This window comes from Manacus vitellinus, unplaced genomic scaffold, assembly GCF_001715985.3.
Source record: "Manacus vitellinus isolate BGI_N305 unplaced genomic scaffold, ASM171598v3 scaffold_25_pilon, whole genome shotgun sequence".
NCBI classification, from domain to species: domain Eukaryota; kingdom Metazoa; phylum Chordata; class Aves; order Passeriformes; family Pipridae; genus Manacus; species Manacus vitellinus.
The window spans coordinates 12359017-12377457 of record NW_021939882.1 but is presented as its reverse complement, the minus strand read 5'-3'; the positions used below and the strand labels follow the sequence as shown (position 1 = coordinate 12377457).

The 18441-nt window shown below is 48.5% G+C and overlaps 1 protein-coding gene across 1 annotated transcript in view; it reads left to right on the top strand.

Annotated features, from left to right (window-relative positions):
- FGF18 (fibroblast growth factor 18) overlaps window positions 1–18441 on the top strand; it is a 73210-nt gene that overhangs the window by 12679 nt on the left and 42090 nt on the right. Inside the window, exon 3 of the mRNA XM_008930914.3 lies at window positions 16359–16539. Coding sequence (XP_008929162.1) covers window positions 16359–16539 — 181 coding nt within the window. The remainder of the gene's footprint in view (window positions 1–16358; window positions 16540–18441) is intronic.

The following is an 18441-nucleotide window of genomic DNA, read 5'->3' as shown; positions in this document are numbered from 1 at the left end:
GTTCCTCTGCAAGACGGTGCGAGTTCCCTGTATCCATCTGTGTTGGGTGAGTCGGAGATCTCCAGCCTCAAATGGAAAATGTGTGTTTGCACAATTAGCGTGGCCCCTTCCTTCCCTGGGAGCAGAATGGTTTATTGATTTCTGTGGCCCACTCACCCCCACCTATTCAGCAATAATGACCCTTCCACCTCAACTCTAAATCATCTCAGCCTGCCTTGCCCGTAAGCCCTCTAATCTTTTTGAGTTGTTGGTATTTAGGCTCGTGGAGGTTTATGATCTGTCGGCACTGGCTGCTGAAATGCTTTATTTATCCATAGGCTGGGCCACACAGGGAGCGTCCTTATTCTGGTATCATGTTCAGGATGCTGTAGTTAAGGGTTGTGTCAGCACTTCCATGCACAAACCTTGTTATTCAGGGGTTTTGCAATTCTGTGGAAAAGAAAACCAGCGACCTGGCACGGCAAGGGGAGGCTCAGAGGCATACATGAAAGCCCAACAACCCTCTGCCCATTTAGGGATTATTAGATGGGCAACCTCTTTCCTCGAGGAAAATAGCCAAAAACATCCTCCTCCTTTGGTTTGATTTTGTGAAAAGAAAACCCTCTTTTGTGTGCTTGTATTGGGGTCGGATGGGGAGAACACAGTGAGGTAGGACACTGGCTAGAATCCTCTCCGGATACTTAAAAAATAAACATCCAGGGGTGTGGAACAGAGCTGCCTTCTCCTCGGAACACCCCGGGGTGTGCAGGGGCTGGGGAGGCAGCTGCTCCCTTCACCCTCTTCGTCCAGCCCCACGCCCGCCCGGCACCGCAGCCCTCGGAACAGTAGGTGATGGGGTTTGTAAATGCGATTTATTGCCTGTTAGTGCAGGAGCTTGTGGGCTTATAAATTACTCAGAGATTTCTTGATAATAGAGGGAGCGTGGTATAAACAGGAGAGATAATAGGGCTTGAGAATGTATTTCAAAGCACTTTTGGGGAAGAAGTTCCATGGCTACTGGCAGGTATGGGGCGATCCTAGCTGTGCTGGAGGAAGAGCCTTTACAGAACAACCCAGCCAGGATATTTTTTATTGCTCTCTCTAAATGCTGATGGGTTTTGTGGTGCTCCATAGAGCAGCCTGGAGCAGAGTTGACAACTCAGAGCGAAAATGCTCCTCAAGCCCACTGGCCCAGGACAGCAGGCTGGGGCTGTCATTGGGGGGAACTCGTGTAAGCAGAATTGATCAGTCCACAAGCAGGAGCAGGCAGTGGTGAAGCACTGAAGAGAGCCCACAAGAAAGATGGAGAGAGACTATTTACAAGGGTATGTAGTAACAGGACAAGGGGGGAATGGCTTCGTACTGACAGAGAGTAGGTTTAGATTGGATATTAGGAAAAAATTCTTTACTATGAGAGTGGTGAGGCCCTGGCACAGGTTGCCCAGAGAAGCTGTGGCTGCCCCATCCCTGGAAGTGTCCAAGGCCAGGCTGGACAGGGCTTGGAGCAACCTGGTCTAATGAAAGGTGTCCCTGTCCATGGCAGGGGGGTGGGACTGGGTGATCTTTAAGGTCCCTTCCAACCCAGACCATTCTGTGATTCTGTGATTCCTCAACTAGGGGACCCTGTGGCAGCAGGATTTTCACAGAGGGAAACCAGGAGCACCAAATAGATGCTCGATTCTTTTTTTAGCAGGTACCAAGCTGGTGTGACTGGCAGCCCTCAGTTGCTGCTCCAAAGCCATTTTTCTCATGTCTGGGATGGTGCCAGCAAGTCTTGCAGGACTGTGCCAATGTGTAGAGCAGGCTGAGAGCAGCAGCGAGGGGACTGGAGTATTGTTGTGGGGAGGGCAGTAATGAATTGGGAGATGCAGGAGCACATCTCCTCAAATGTGCCTTGGGTTTAGGTCGCTTCAGTGCTTACTTCCCTCTCAGTTTGCTATGACCACGTCTGGCAGGGGCAGGAGGGAAAGGGTTGGCACCTTCTCTGCAGGCTTGTGAGAGCTCCAGGCTTGGTGAGGAGCGTCTTGGGTGCCAGTGCTGGAACAGAGGTGGTGCCTATCTCTTCTTTTTCCCTTGAAGCTTTCAGAGCTGGCCATACACTTTGTTCACAGAATACAAACATTTTTTAACATCTTGGTTTTACGTTGGGGATGTTTTTGATGTGAAGTCACGCTTTCTGATCACTGCAGGAAGTTCTGCATCTCAGACCATGTTTACAGGTAGTGCCACCCTAGGGAAATGATAGGAAATAGAAAAGATTGTTAATAATGACTATAATTGATTGAGTTTTGCTAAATAGAAGTGGGTCTTTTGAGGTAAATTGATTTGAATAGATTTATTTAAAGCATGTAGGACATTTACAAATGGAATTTGGTTCTGTCCACCTCCTATGTCGCCAAGGCTCCCATGGGGTTCATCTGGGAGTTCATGGAACATCCAGAGAGCTCCATCCTGCCTTACAGTTCACGAAATAGGTTTTGCAAGGCAAGCAAAGCATAAAGCAAGATCAAAAGAAAATATCTCCATTACAGAGACAAAGGAAATCTTGCATCTTAAGTTTCAAATAACTGATCAAATTACTAATCAAAATCACCTCTGAAAAGCCCTATTCCAGAAATAGCTTGCAAGACTTGCGTGAAGAAAGACATTTCTCATGTACATAGGCAGGGATCTATGCAGGAGCAACTCTAATATTGCAAGTGCTTGGTCACAGTAACTTCAGAAGAGAAAGAGGAAGCAATGAAACTTGTCAGCAATGGGTTGGCAAAGTGGGCAACTGAAATGGGGAAAAGGTGTTTGAAGGACAAGGGGCAGCTCATCTCCATGGCAGTCATTTCACAAATTGCCATTTAGTTTCAGGTGATTTGCTGCCCTACTCCACTTTTCACCCTGACTGCTCTTCCTCAACACTGGTGCCCCAGGATCTTGCCTTTAAGAGGCCTCAGTGGGTTCCAGGAGCTCCAGTAGCTTGTTCCTGGGAATTGTTCTGCTGCTGGATTGTGCTGTGCTGTTGTCCCCATTCCCTTCCCTCTCCTGCTCAGGAGCCTCCAATGTCGTTTCCACACCTAAGTCTGCCTTGGGCACAGCAGTGCTGGGCACCTCTTGGCCCCTGCAGTTACAGGGCAGATGGATCTTATGTCATCTCTGTCCCCTTTCTGAAAATTTTGGGGTTTGGTACAGCTGTGTACGTTGCTCTTTTAAAAAGCAAGGGTTGTGCCCCTGGCTCTTGCAACAGTATCTGAAGTTAGAGCTTATCTAATAGTCAATTTGGATATGGTGGGTGATGTCCAAGGACAGAGAACATGTCATTACATACTGCCAGCATCCTTGACACATGAGAAATGGAGGGGAAAAAATAAATGCCCATTGGTGGTTGGTATTTTATTGGGTTTTTAGACCCGAGGAGAAGTCACTGTATCTCTGAATCATAGCTTGAAATTTGCAGAGATGTTCACATACAACTCTTTTTCCTGTTTTGACTCTAAAGGCCTAAAAGCTCTGGATCAGCCTGGGTAAGGGCAGGTCCACAGTGACCCCTGGCCATGTGTCAGCCACATTGGGCCACACCAGCCCTGCTTTCACAGGCTTTGTTTCACTGGGTCAGCATGGAGAGCCCAGAAAGCCCATCCCCAAGCTAGGCATCCCCCCTGCATGTTGGAATTAAGCCCTGAAAGTGAGATCAGCCCAGAGAGACCAGACTTTTCCCCCTCAGTAACTAATAGTAGTAGGCTGGTGTTGAGGAGACCTGTAACCATGGAGGCTGCTGTGTATTTCCCAGTTTCCAGTGGTGGTTTGATAGTTTCCATAACATGGATTTGATACTTGCTCTAACCTTGCAAAAGTCTCCCTTCAGAGCAGTGCTGTTGGAGACTGTGGGAGTGAAGAAGCAGCTTGGTTGAATGATGGAGAAGACAAGCCTGAAGTGTAGTAGGGGAGGGTTCAGACTATGGGAGGGATTTTGAGTCTCAAACAGCTAATGTCAGCCATCCTAGCAGCAGGCATGAAAAAAGTGGAAACAGGCTAGTGGGGGTGAACCAGGGCAGAAGTGAGGCACCAGCAGCACAAGTGTTCCCAGCTGAATGACTCCTGCAATTTCAGTAAATCCCCTGAATGACCTCCAGTTATTGTTAGATGGATTAACCTCCCTGTCCTTGGGCACAACCATTTTCTTATATTCCAGCATGGTGTAGAGGCTGCCAAATCATGGGATGAGTGAGCAGGGACATCTGAGGAGGTCCCTGTCCTTGGCATCATTCCTGCAGAGGGTCACTGAGTGTTATCTTGCCAGAATGAGCAGGACTGGGACCACTTGGAGTTTAGTAAAAGGTTTCCAGAGAGGAAATGTGATAGAGGAGAAGTGGTCTGGGATAATTCAATCAAGTCCCCAGGCATCTCTGCTGAATAAGCTGTGGGCTTTTGGAGAAGCCACCTCTCACGTGAGGTCAGTTCTTGGGAGCTGCTGTGGAGACAGTTGTTAGCCACATCTCTGTTTGCTTTGCAAATGCAGTGCAAAAAGGTATTTTGGGAATCCTGCCCTGAACTGGTGTGCACTGCTCGGCAGTTGCCGGGTTTTACCCTAGAGGGAGTTGCTTTTCTGCAGTGGGAGCAGGGATCTGTGTGTTCCTTGGAGGATGTCAGGGGTCCGGGATGAAAGGAGCTCCCAGGATAAGTATGGGATCTGCTGCGGTGCTGCCCCTGCAAATGTTTATTCCGTTTTGGGGAGGTTGGTCTCTGATGATATTCCTTCTCCTTCTGATGGCAGTGTTTCCTGACTATCCTTTGGGTTTTCCATGTCTTGTGCTTTTGCTCCTGTTTTTGTGGAGGTCTTGTCTGTGCTGGTATTGAGCAGAGGAGCAGGTCACCTTGAACCTGGCGGGCCTGTGCTTTAAACTGGTGTTTTAAGCCCTCGCGGCAAATGACTCTGCCTTTTTCCAGGGTTTGGAAAACCCCTGACCAGTTTCAGGGGAGTGGGCTTGGGGTTTCCATTCTGCCCTGCTGCTGTGGCCAAATGGGTTTGCAGCTGGAGCATCTGCCCTGGCAAGAGGTTACTGCTGGTGGAGGGAAGGGGAGAAAAGGTCAGGAGTGCTTTGAACCTGGCAGGTTTGTCAGCAATTGGGCTCAGGTCTCGTTTGAAGAGACAGACAAATTGCTGGTAAGTATTTTTAGTGGGGTGCTGCAGCTTTTGTTCCAGGAGCATCCTGCTGGGAGCACTGACCTGGTCTTCACTGCAGCCCCACCTGCCGAGCCAGGCTCCTCCACTGTGGTGTGTGAAACAGGGCGAGGAGCGGAGGGTGCTGGGCACAGACCGTGTGCTCAGCCAGCAGCACCCTGGGGGAGGGGGGCAGACCCTCACCCTTGTTTCTCACCTTTGCAGAGCTCCCCGTGCCTTGGGCAAAGGCTTTTAAGTTGCTCAGGAGTAAGTTGGCTGCTAGGTCTGCTGCAAAAAGGGCCTCCTCCTCCACGCACGCTGGGTAGGTGATGGACACAGGGTGCTGCACTGCTGCTGCGCCGGGGACCAAGTTCACTCCTTGTGTGTTTTGGGCTGGTGAGACTTAATGGTTTTCTCTCAAGGTTTTATTTCTTGAATGCCTGTTTCAACTGCTTGAAACCACTAGCAGACAACTCTTTGCAACAGGCTGAATTGCAGAATGGGTTTAATTCCTGCATATCAGGGCAGTTTATTTCAGCAAGAAAAGTTTTGTTGTGTTAAGGTAGCGAAGGCAGTTGTAGCATGCCAAGCTCCCTGATCCGCGGTCTCACAGGGGTTGATTGGAGTTGTTCTGCAAAGCCTGCTGTAGATTTCTTTTCAGCAACACTCATGCAGTGAGGAGGGATATGGGCATGAAACCACTTCTGAGAAATATGTGTGTCCTGGTGTGAGCAGCGAGGAGTGGTGGCAGCAGGACAGGGCCATTCGGGGGTGCAGGGTTGACTGTGGCGCATGCGAAGTCTGAAGGACGTTGCCACTGATCAGCAGAGCAAATGAATATGGAAACTTGCCCCTGAGCAGAGAGTGCACCCTGTGGGAGGCATGGCAGGAAGGGGGGGAATTGTTTAGGGTTTTGGTTTGCCCTCACTGAACTTGATAGCATTGGAAATGACTGTGGTGAAGTGGCAGCGATGGGAGCTTAGCCCATCCCCAGCAAAACCACCTGGAAGAAACCACGGCAGATTTCAACCATAGAGGGGGATATTTTGAAGAGCTAAGGGTTGAGGAAGCAGTAATTTTTGTAGATCAGGACTGTGAGAGCTGCTGGGAGTGTAACACATCATCCAGAGCCGATCCTCTCTTTTCTCCATGGGCTCTGTGTCTCAGGGTGAGTTTGATCTTCATGGTAGGATGTGTCAGGGAAGTTTAGGTTGGATCTGAGGAAAAGGTTCTTCCCCCAGAGGGTGGTTGGGCACTGACCAGGCTCCCCAGGGCAGTGGGCACAGCACCAAACCTGCCAGAGCTCAAGGAGTGTTTGGACAACGCTCTCAGGGATGGGGTGGGATTGTTGGGGTGTCCTGGGCAGGGCCAGGAGTTGGACTCAATGATCCCTGTGGGTCCCTTCCAGGTCAGAGCATTCTGTGATTCTGTGTCCAGAGCAATGCACATGCAGGGAGGTCTCGGGGCTGTGGAGGTGTGAGGGTTTCTGCTGGCACCAAGACTTGGGTTGCCATGATCAGACACCATCCATGTCCAAGCCAGGCAGGTACAAGGAAGTGCTGTCCAGGAATACCTGGCACCAAAGGGGTGAGACCTGAGTGGGTGATTGGACTGGGAGATGGCAGGTGGGGCAGTGTCTGGAACGTGGGGGTTTCACCCTGTCCCTGGATGGCTCTGCCAAGGTCTAAGGTGAGTGGCAGAGTTAAATAAACAGTTAAATAAACAGAGTTAAATAAACAGTCCAGCTTATTGCTATGTTTTCTCCAATAAAAAAAAATTAAACAGTGCAGTAGTAAATGAGAATGTTGTACATTTTGGAAAACTGGGTGCTGAACATGGGATCAAATTTGGAGCCCTGGAACCTAGCCTGTCCAAATTCTGTCTGTTGAGTTTGACAGCTCCAGCATTAATGCTTGCAAGCTCCTGTAGCCCAGGCTGCACAGAGCTGCCCCATGGAAGCCTGAGGTGACCTCATGAAACCACCATGGAAATTTAATGGATTCAGTAAGCATGAGAGGAATATGTTGAGCTGTTTGTTTGATTTTAATGTCCTCTAATTTTCCTTCTGCTTATCTCTTGAAACTCTTGTTCTTATTATTTTGGAATCATCACATTGTTTCTCAAAAATACAGTTCGCTAAGATATGGTTGGATTCTTTTTCAAATGAAAAGCAGTGGATTTTGTGGGAGGGAGTTGTAGCACTCAAGCAGAGCTGAACTGCTTTGCACTGACGCGGGCCCTGAGTTGCCCTGCACCGGCGTCTCCCCCTGAGACAAAATCACATGAATAAGCACAATTTCGAGTCAGGATCTGTCATATCACTGATATCAGAGATGTCCTATGAGACCACAGGGACATTTTAAAGCTCTGTCACGGTCTTGTGTCCCAGTTTGGGAATCGTGGACAGGACAACCAGAGCCGCTTGACAAACACACGTCAGCGTGTGCATCTCCCACACGGAGCATCTCCGTTCTCCCCTGGAGACCTCGGTCGACAGGCAGTTGGCCAAGGGTTGGAGCTGCAGAACCGAGCACCTGCAGTTCCCTTTGGGTCCATGGGGACCTGCAGTGACCCTCCGAAATCCAGTACTGGGGGAGATGAGGTGCCAAAGCTGGAGTGGTCATATCTGTGTGGTGTCAGGTCGGACTGTCCTTCCAGCACTGACCTCCCTCTCAAGCCCTGGGCAGCGGCTCTGGGAGGCAACACATTGCCAGTCACAGTGGAAGTCAGAAGGACCACCCAGTTCTGATAAGGGCAATTTAAAAAGGAAGGGGAAGATTGTGAAAAGAGGGGCAAAGAGGCACAAAGGGAAGAAAAAAACACCCCACTGCCGAACAAAACTGAAGATCAAGACTGCTGTTAAACACACTGCCTGCGAGGGAGGTCTCACCGTGCCTTTTCTAATCTAGAGCCAGCCAGGATTGTATTAACAGCTTCAACGCAATGGAACAAATTAATCCCTGATGTAATTGAAATCGGTGAGGTCTCACAATAGGTGAGTTTGACCCAGTGGGATAGAAATAGAACAAGTATTGGAATGAAGGAGTGAAACGAAGTCACACTGTTCAGCCATTGGTATTTCATTCCTAGAAACAAAGGCCAGACAAATGCAGAGAATACATGGCTCTGCTGGGCATGGTTGAAAGCTGCTCAATAATATCAAGCTTTGAAGGGATATTTCTATGTGGAGAGGAAGTATATAGCAGAGATATAACAAGCATTAAAAAAGAAAGAAAGACAAAGAAAGAAAGGAAGAAAGAAAGAGCCCTGCTTGCTCCTTGCCTGATGGATTGCTGTGGTAAAATAACACCAGCCCTTAACTAAACGAAACAAAAAAAAAAAGGATATATTTCAACTGGAGAAAATAATAAAAAGACTTAAGATCTGAATTGTACTTCTGGAGACTCAAAACTGTCGAGAGCTCGTGGCAAGTGGTGGCGTCCTCCAGATCTCCCTCAGCTGAGATGCACGGGGTTGTTTGCTTTGGTCAGCACAGGTAGCAGGAACTGGTCCCAGCTGGGAAAGAGCTGCCTTTGTGTGCTGGGAGGTGGCTCTGTCTTGGCCCCTTTGGTGCTGCTGCACCACAACACAGCACAGGTGCCAGAGGGTGGACTGGCTTGTTAGGGCTGCTGAGCTGCGGCTGCTCGTGGGGATGGATGGCAGTAATAATGTGACCTAGGGGCTGCTGGCAGTGACCTGGTTCTGAGTTGGTGAGAACAGGCAGATGCAGGTGGAGATGGGGAGGATGGGGGTGGTGGGGCATTTGAGAGCTGCACTGCAGCACTTGGGCAGCGCTCTGGTGACAAGCTGTGCAGTGTGGGCAGCGCTGACTGGACGGCTGGGGTTCTAAAAGCCATTAATCAAGGCTGAAATCCTGCTCCTCCTCAGAATTAACCATTTCCCAGGGTGGAGCAAGTTTAAAATGTCACCATCTCACCAATAGTGTGTTTTCACAGTTCTGGCTACGGCTCATTCCATTATTAAAAGGGGAAACTTGTTTTTTTTGAAGGTGGCATCATCTTTCTCTAGAAAACGGTCAAATACTGGCTGATGGGCCATAAAACATTCATTTCCTGAAACTCTCAGGTTCCAGTTTTTTGGCACTCCATCCTCCCTTCCTCCTGGTTTCATACCAGGTTCAGTGACACTGTGTCTGCCACCTGAAGGTGGATGGATGCGTTGCTTTAGCAGTGATCCATGGCTTGGACAGCTGGTGGGATCTCAGGAGCTGCTGGGGAGTGTGGCTGAGCAATAGCTGTATTTCTCAGAGGCTGTGTGTTTCAGAAAGAACAGAGGTCTGACACTACCTGAGGAGATTTAATCTAACTCTGAATGTAGCAGGCAGCTCTCTGGAGGAAAAGAGGCTTCGTTTGCAGAACAGCTTTTGGATCCAAGTATGTGTCACCTCACTGAGTTGTATGTCCCCTTTTCCAAGCCCTGGAAACATCTTCCCTTTGGTTCTTATTTAACATATCTGAAATTCAAAGGGACGGGCAGGCTTGACCCCCTTATCACCCCATTTCCTTCTCCTTTCCAGCTCCATCCCTGCAAGCACTTCAATTAAGAGTGAGCAAACTGCCTTGAATTTCACATACTGCAGCAACTTGAAAACACTCAAGTCCAAGCCATGAGGGGCTCAGTTCCAGAGCCTATCTGTGCAGGAGCAGGGAGAGCTCTGGGTTTTTTGCTGTGATGGGCCAACATCTCCTGCATGGGCCCATGCCAAGGGAGAGCTTGGCACCCGTCCTCTTTGCAGGCAGGAGCCCCTCTGTGACGAGGGGAGGTGGAGATGGTCTGTTCTTGGCTTTCTTCATGCTGCAGCATGGTGAAATGGAGGTTGGGAAGAGAGCAGAGAAGGGGAATAGCCTGAATGCATTGCAAGGAGAAGCACAAGGGGCAAAAGTATTATTCAAGCTGAAGAACACTGTTACTGAAAGTGTCATGGTTTAGGAATGATACCCCCCAGTTTAGTTTTTCCACTGAGACTCTCCAAACCACACTGCCCTCCCTCCTCCTACCCCTCCTTTGTACCCCCTCCTCCCCCGTGTGTGGCCGAGAGGAGAACTGGAGGCACAAAAGGTTGAGATAAGAACAATTTACTGGAAACAGCAATGAGATAAGAAAAGGACCAGTAACAGCAACAGTATTAACAGCAAAAGTGTACGAAAGAGAAGGTGGCTCACATGCAAAATGCTCACCAGCCTGACTCAACACAACCACAGCTGGTGCCAGCCTGCCCCGCTGCCCCCTGAGGACCCCCTTCTCCTCAGAAGAGAGTCTCTTCCTCCTGCCCTTGGCAATGACATGAGGTGGTATAGCCTAATATTTGGGTCCTGGCCACACCCCCTCCTGGTTACTGCAAAAAATTTAACCCTGTCCTGGCTGGAACCAGGACATAGAGTAAACAAATGTAAACTGGAGGTAAATATACGAGGTAGAAAATGAAGGCAGATAATATTAGTGAAGTGTTTCTGAAACAGATTTCTAAGGAATCAAAGACAAAAATGGTTCATGTCCTAATTTGTGGACAATCTGTAAAGTGGTACAGCTCTTGTGGAGTGAGATCTTTTGGCCTCTGGGTTTTTAATGGGACATTCGTGCGTGTCCAATGGAATATTTTTTCTCACCAAAAAGAAAAATTAAAAAATGTTTCAAGTGAGGTACTTTGTAAACGCCATTGGTGGAATCTTTTGCGGAATCTCATATCTGCATCATTTTGAACAACTGCTTCCACGGTGCACCGTGCTGCCCTTTCTCAGTGCATCCCAGAGGGTGCGCAGTCACCAACCACAGTGACATCTCCCAAGGGTAACTTGGGAGTGCAACTTAGCTTTTTGGATATTTACTTTCTAAGGAAAAAATAGTTTTCCATGGGCAGCAGGAGGAAACAAACACCAAAGTAAATCTCTAAGTTCTGTTGTTTTGCAAGGCTTAGCTGCATTGGTATGATTCTGGCACTCTTGTGCCATAGCCTCTCTCCCACTGAACGTGCAGAGCTTCACTCTGAAGTGCCCACTCCCTTCACTCTGGTTTTCTTCTGCATATCTGAACGTGGAGCTGCTTTGCATTAAATGAATTTCTAATTTGTGCTTCTAAGCCCAAAGAAGTGACTACGCCCAAGCAGTGCCCATCCACTTCTGCCTGGCTCTGGACTAGGCTCTGTAACACAAAGGTAACAATATCTTGGCTATGGATTGACTTTGCAGCTAAGTGGAGGAAAAAGCAGCAAATAAGGAGTGCATTGTGTTTCACTGTATGCTGAGGATGGCTGTCATGGTGAGCTAGCAAACCCTTCTGTAATTGGCATACAGGAATTTTGCCAAAGTCATGGAAGCAAAGTGGTTTGTTACTTGCCTTTGAGGACTTGAGAAAGATCTGTCTTGGATATCCTCTTGTTGACCTTATCAAGTTGACTTTCATGTGTTTAGAAGGTCATGGAGAAAATCATTAATATTGGGTTGATTTGATGGCTGAAAGGTAATAAGTATTTCCTGCTTATCAGATGGGGTTTGAGAGGACTTTGAATAGCATGATTTGTTTATCTTTTGCAATCGGTACGGCCCTTAGCGAGAGGGATTTTGTATTCCTGATTCAGCTGGGGGAATAACAAATGGTTTGCTCTCTATTGAGGCTTGGAGGCTCCGTAGCATAAATAGCAAAAACATCAGGAAATTCTGAAGTCCAGCTCCCAGCTAACTTGGCCATGTTGTGGGCCTTGGACATCTCATGCTGTAATGCTTTATGACATGAACAACAACAGATTAACATCCCCTGTTACTGGAAAGCTCAAAGTAGAAAATCCTAAGTGCATGGAGGTTGATTGGGTGGAAAGCCAAATCCTGTGAATGTGGCTTGGCACAGTGGGGATTTCATTGACCTTGGTGGGGCTGGGCTTGCTCTCTGTTCACACGAGGCATCCACGAGTGCGGAGATGGGGCACAGCCTGTGCGGGACTGACACCACTGCTGTCGGAGGCTTTTCTTGGATTGCTGTGTGGTAAAACCTTGGGTGGCATCAGCAAAATGGTCTTTCCCTCACCCTGTGTCTGGGATTTAACAAATAGGGGAGTCATTCTTTAAGCTGAAGGATTGTTGTAAAGCCATTTAAAATGAAACTACTCATTGTGTAAGAATCATTTGGCAAAAAATCACTGGAAAATCTCCCATGTGGACTTGCTGAAGACAGATGTCGTTTCTGCTTCTGGTGGCTGTTTGGAAAGGAGGTAGGACTAAATGCACCTACCTTGAATGATTGGACAAGGACAACAGAGGAGGGAGAGCTGCTTCTTTTCAGGTGTGAGGTGTTTCTGATGCATCAGTGGCTTGAGGTGATAGTTGTTTTTTAAAGGAATGCTGTTTATTCTCTTGCATAAGCTCTGTATTGCCAAGTGTGTTTTTAGGATGTCTTTGTAGCTGTATATTATCACTGAAAGGTGTAGTGACAAATAACTAATAAATGGATAAGGAACTGATGGAAAACAGAAAGAGAGCAAGAGTGAAAATTAAACCAAATTTGATGCTCTGATTTAACGACTGGGATTTTGCAGATCTGTTGCCAAAGAATGAGATGGAGTTATGTGAAACCACTATCCTGAGACGTTGAAGTTGTTGTGCATAGACAGAGACCCATGCCAGTTGCATAGATGCAAACCAGACCATAATACAACTTCAGATCCCACCAAAATGCTGGGGGAGTCCTGCCTCCTGTCCCTGGAGAATGTCCCACAGGGCGTGGTGCTGGTCAGGAGGCAGAAGGTGCAAGCAACTGTTCCCTTCAGCAATCTGGTGTGTGCAACTCTGGATCCAGTCTGTGGGTTTTGCTGCCTGCTGCGTGGACACGTGGATGATCAGATTGAAAGGTCAAAAAAAGACACCCTTTGTGTATGATATCTCTATAAGCAGCACAACATATCAACAGTAAAAAAAAAAGGAAAAAAAAATCCTTTTGCTTTGGTGAACAGGAGTGAAAGCCCTTAAGTTTAAGGGACTTAAAGGCATTTCTGCATTTGTTTTTATGATTGTTATGGAAATATATTTGGGGGTGGATGTACTTGGTTTTAGGTGACCTTCTTGACTGAGTGTTGGTGATCAGTTGCTGAAGGAGACATATGTTCCTAATTTTTTTGAGATTTAGGGAAGAGAGTCTCTCTTATGGTGTATATATAAATGGACCTTTTTATCTCAGAGAAGTTCGCTGCTTGAGGGAGTGTGCTCTGTAGGGCAGGGATCCTGCGAGAGTGGATTTCAGCAGTGATCAAATAGGTTTTGTCTCATGAAATCACCACTGCATGAAATTTTGTTTTCGGGTATTGATGCTCTCTGCTGCAGGCCAGATGCAGCCCAGGCTGGCACAGCTAATTCCCCTTGGCCACACTCCAGCAGAGCATCCTGTTTCCACAGAGTGGTTAATCATGAGTTTATCTTTAAACAGGCAGCTAAATCCGGGTGGTTTCACTGCTGCTGTGGACCACAGCTTCTTGGCCAGGGGACAGGTCAGCTGCGAGGGGAACCTGTAAGTGCGTTCTTCTTCCAGGATTTCTTTGCCTAGGTCAGAGCTGGGCCTGTTGCTGGAGAAGTGATGGACTGATACACACTTGGGCTGACTGTATTTCGGGGGTCAGTGTCACCTGCTGATTCCTGCATCAAGCTGCTGCTGGGCTTGGATGAAGTGATGGGCTGTGGGTGGTGCCAGCCACGGCTGGGGAGGAGGAGATGTCATCCCCCTGCGCTGCCAGGGGGATGTGCCCTTCTTGCAAAGCTTAAATAGCTGCTCTCAGGCAGGACAGTGGTGACAAACATGCGTAGGAGTGTTGGAGATGCGTGTGGGGCTGAGCACAGTGCAGGATGCTCCGTGGGTGCTCCCCAGTCCACCCAGGCACTGCAGCTGCGGGCTGGGGCCTCTGCAGTGTGAGTGCTCCCGAGACAATTAGAAGAGAATTAAAACATGTTTTCGAAAACAGATTGCCTTTTCTGTTGGGAGTTTCTAAGAAAGCAAAGCAACATGCCCTTCCCCCCACTTCAGATCCCACCTGTTTTGGTTTTTTCCTAGAAAAATGTGAAATTCATTAACATGTGGTGAAAGCAATGTAACGACGTCATCTTGATTTAAAATCTGTTTTAAATCTTAAAATGACGGAGCCAGAATTTTAACTGCAAATAGTCTTGCTTTGTGGGCATGAGGCAGACTGTCAGCATGATTGGAACATCTCTGGGCTTGGTAGTTTAACATCCCTTGCAACAATGGCATTTGAAAAGAAAGCAAGAAGACATGTAGGAAGGAAAAAAAAGACATTAATATTATTTCTGTCAAAAGCCAAGTCCTGCTTGCCATGGTGCCTGGAGAGAGCGGAGCGAGCAGAACTCAGCTCCATGCTGAAAGAACTCTGTCAGCATCCCACTGTGCCATCCTACCGTGCCTTCTGGGCAGGTGCCATAGCTGCTTCTCCTCTCACATCCTCAGCGTTGGGTCACAGCTTCTGGCTGTGCTATTTTCTGACAGTGGGAAATATTGTAACCCTTGTAACTTCTGTCAACTCCATGAATGTCTGTTTAGACCTGGCATCACCCTGAGCCTCCCTTTGCCCAGCCTGTGCCCATGCCTTCAGCTCCCTACGGGCTTCTGACAGCAAAAAAGAGTTAAATCACTTTCCCTCCAAAAATTCAAATAGCAGAATCCAAGCATTTAGTAACGGCACCAAAGGCAATCGTGCAACATCACTGTGAACCTCATTGCTGCGGCCACTGTGCTGAACGTGGTGTTTTGGTTCAGGTTGCTTAGTGAAGGTCTGGTGCTGAGCAGCACTGCCGGCCTGAAGTTTTCCTCCCGCTGCAGGCCTGGTTGTCCCCTTGATAATTGAAAAGTTCTTTTGAGGTTTTGACTTTCAGGGAGTGTATGACTTCGAAGTATTTGCTGGTATGAGATGATATATGCAGGAGGCTGAAGTGGGGCTGTTTCATGTGTTGTGGCCACTTGCTCTTATGTGTTTTAGTCTGGAATGGATCTGAAGAAGGATTTATTGGCCTTTTTCATTTGCATCGTCTGCTCCCTCCCCACACTGATACATTAGAACACTTGCTTGCAGGCCAACAGGAGGACAAGAGTCCCATGTTTCTAAATGATTTATTGTCCTGTGAAGGGAGTCTGCTACCAAAATGTTGTCCATCTGTGAGTTTGGAGTGGGCAGCGTGGATGTTATGGTGCAGATGCTCCACAGATCACAGATGGACAGATCATGGAGCAATTTTTGGGCTTTCATACTGTTTGGGTGTGAAGTGCTTTAGGGTGCATGCTGCCCAGGCTCCCCTTTGGGAGGGCATCTTGAGAACATCTGTGCTGTCAGGTACTTGGACCTTGGGCAAGTCAGGATGACTCATGGAAGCAAAAGCGGGAATCCTGTTTTGGTGGTTTTTGAGAATAGTTAAGATAGGAAACTAAACAAAAAGTTTCTGGTAATATTTTAAGGCTGTAGTGAACTAAGGTTAATTTACTGCATTGGCCAGAAGAGACAGATGAGGTGGCTGAGGCAATCACACCCCTGCTGATCATGGTGTGCAGTTGCACATGACTCTCACCACTCCTTATGATCTCTCCCCAAGCCGTGGTCCAGTTGAGGTGGACAGAAATGCATTCACAGACGATCACCAGTGAGCTGGCTTCACTGAAGGGCAGAGCTGGTGAAACAGTTAAGCTGAAGAGTGCCTGTGACACTTTTATTGCAGTAGATTTCGTGCCTGTGCAAAGCTCAAACCCAGTCTGCTAAGGGCAGCACAGATAGTTTTTCCTTTGACTCCTCCCTGGAGCTAATCTGGGGAATCAGTGCAGATGCTGAGGGTGATGCACCAAATCCCTGAGATGGGGTTGTCCATCCCCATTCTCCCGTCCGAGTCCATGTAACCTGGTAGAGGTTTTGCATATGCAATGGAGAGCCTAATTTATGGCCAGCATGGCTGACCAGGATTAAATCAATGCAGGGCCAGACAGAAGTTTTTATTCAAAAAAACCCCCGTTTGATTGCAAAACCCCAAGTTTGGTTTACTGTTGAGAGCCAGCTCTGGGTAGAGTTACACGCTGAGCGCCTGATACCGTGGCCACGGCTGTCAAGTGAAGGGCAGCCAAATCTGAGTCCTCGGCACCACGTGCCCCTTGGCAGGTTGGTGTGCAGTCCTGTCCAAGAGGCTTGTTGTGTTCATGGTCTGTTCTTTTCTCTCTCCCAACAACCCATCCCTCTCAGATGTTTGCTGCCGAGGAGAATGTGGATTTTCGGATACACGTGGAGAACCAGACGCGAGCGAGGGACGATGTAAGCAGGAAGCAGCTTCGGCTCTATCAGCTCTACAGCAGGACAAGCGGGAAGCACATCCAAGTGCTCGGCAGGAGGATCAGTGCCAAAGGAGAAGACGGAGATAAATATGGTAAGAATATTTACTGGCATCCCCCAGATTGAAGGTCAAAGGCTTTAATCCAGCATGTTGTGCAAAGAACCTCTTGAGAGAAAAATAATAAGAGCAATAAAAAGCAGAATAAAAGGAAAAAAACCCTTTCCAGAATAAGAACATGAGGTTTGTTCTGTTGGAGCTGCCTCTCAGCTGCAGGCAGTTCCCAAAGTACTGCCTGCTCCAGTTTATTAGTGTATGATGGTGCTTGAAGAGAAAAATCTTTTTCTGCTCAAGGGATGGGTTAGGGTGTATCTTCTGCAATTCATAAATGATACCCAAATTGGTGATTGCAGAAGTCCTTTCCCCATGAACTTTGGGCTCGAGTTTGGGCAAACTCAGTACTTCAGTGAAGCACTCTCGTGTTTTCAGGTGGAGGGATATTTGGTTTGAACTGAAATGAAGCAGTCCTTGGGAGCTTTGAGAGAGCTCAAGTTGAATCTCTGGGCATGTGGATCTTACAGGAAAACAAATACAGGTGCTAGCAGCGCCTTCAACTCTTCTCATTGTGATTTGCACACAAGCAACATGCTGGAAATGCTGCTTGAGACCGAGTGACAAAAAAGTCTGTACTTCTGGTGTGTTTTGAGATGGTTGTGGTTGAGATGCTTTTGCTCACGTTGGTTGTTGTGAGGATTTTAGGGCTGTTCAGAACACTCGTCCTGTTTCTCTTTGGGATGTACAGCCCCACATGTTCATGTATTGCTGCAGAGGGGGGTGTGCACGTTTATGTGTTCAGCTGGAGAGGAGGAGACTGAGGGGAGACCTCAGTGCAGTTCCAACTTCCTCCCGAGGGGCAGAGGAGGGGCAGGGACTGAGCTCTGCTCTGGGGGGGACCAGGGACAGCAGCCAGGGAATGGCTGGAGCTGTGTCAGGGCAGGCTCAGGTTTGATCTCAGGCAAAGGTTCTTCCCCCAGAGGCTGGTTGGGCACTGCCCAGGCTCCCCAGGGTAGTGGGCACAGCCCCAAGGCTGCCAGAGCTCCAGGAGGGTTTGGCTGATCCTCTGGGGCACAGGGGGTGACTGTTGGGGATGGGCCTGTGCAGGACCAGGAGTTGGACTCCACAATCCTTATGGGTCCCTTTCAACTCAGCATATTCTGTGATTCTGTGACCATTCATGTGAGATTGCTTTCATATGCAGCACTGGTGAGGTGGAGTGCAGAATCTGGGAACGGTTTTATCCCTCAGGAAGCTTCAGGCCTGATGAGGCACAGGCTGTGCTGAGCACAGAGGGGAGCTCTGGCCACTGCTGAGGCAGAGGAGCAGCGTGAGCTGTGTCACAGGACGTGACAACCAGAGAGCACCTGGCTGAAGTGAACCCCCACGGCCCTTGTGTGGAGTCACCCCATCTCTCAGGGAAAGCCCTGCCCTGAGATCTCATCAACCTTGTCCTTTGTCATTCCCAAATTTCCAGATAAAACAGGAAGGGAAAGTGCCACTTGGCTGCTAATTATTGTGTCACTTTATTGCATTCATTCTCATAAGGTTTGATATGTAAACGAATCGCTGGGTGCTGCTGCTGCCGCCCGGCAAGGCTCCTGCCCGCGGTGGCTGTCAGGTGCCGTGATGGAGTTTTCCTCTTCGTGAAAGAAGGCGGCATTTACAGTGGGTGCAGCAGGGAAGTGTGCCCGGGAGCAGCTGACAAGTGCTAATTTATGTGTCAAAGCCCATCTTGTCCCCTTCATACATATGCAATCGTGTCTGAACAACAAATCGGCGCGCAGGAGCGTGCTCGTGACCGATGGCGATGCTGCACCACGGCAGAGCCTGAGATTTCCCGTCTGGGGAGCTCCTGCTGCCTGCATCCCTGCTCGCCACCAAAGCCCCCCGCCGCTCCTGGTTGCTGGCGTCCTTCGAACAGCCCGGAGTGCTCCGGCCTTG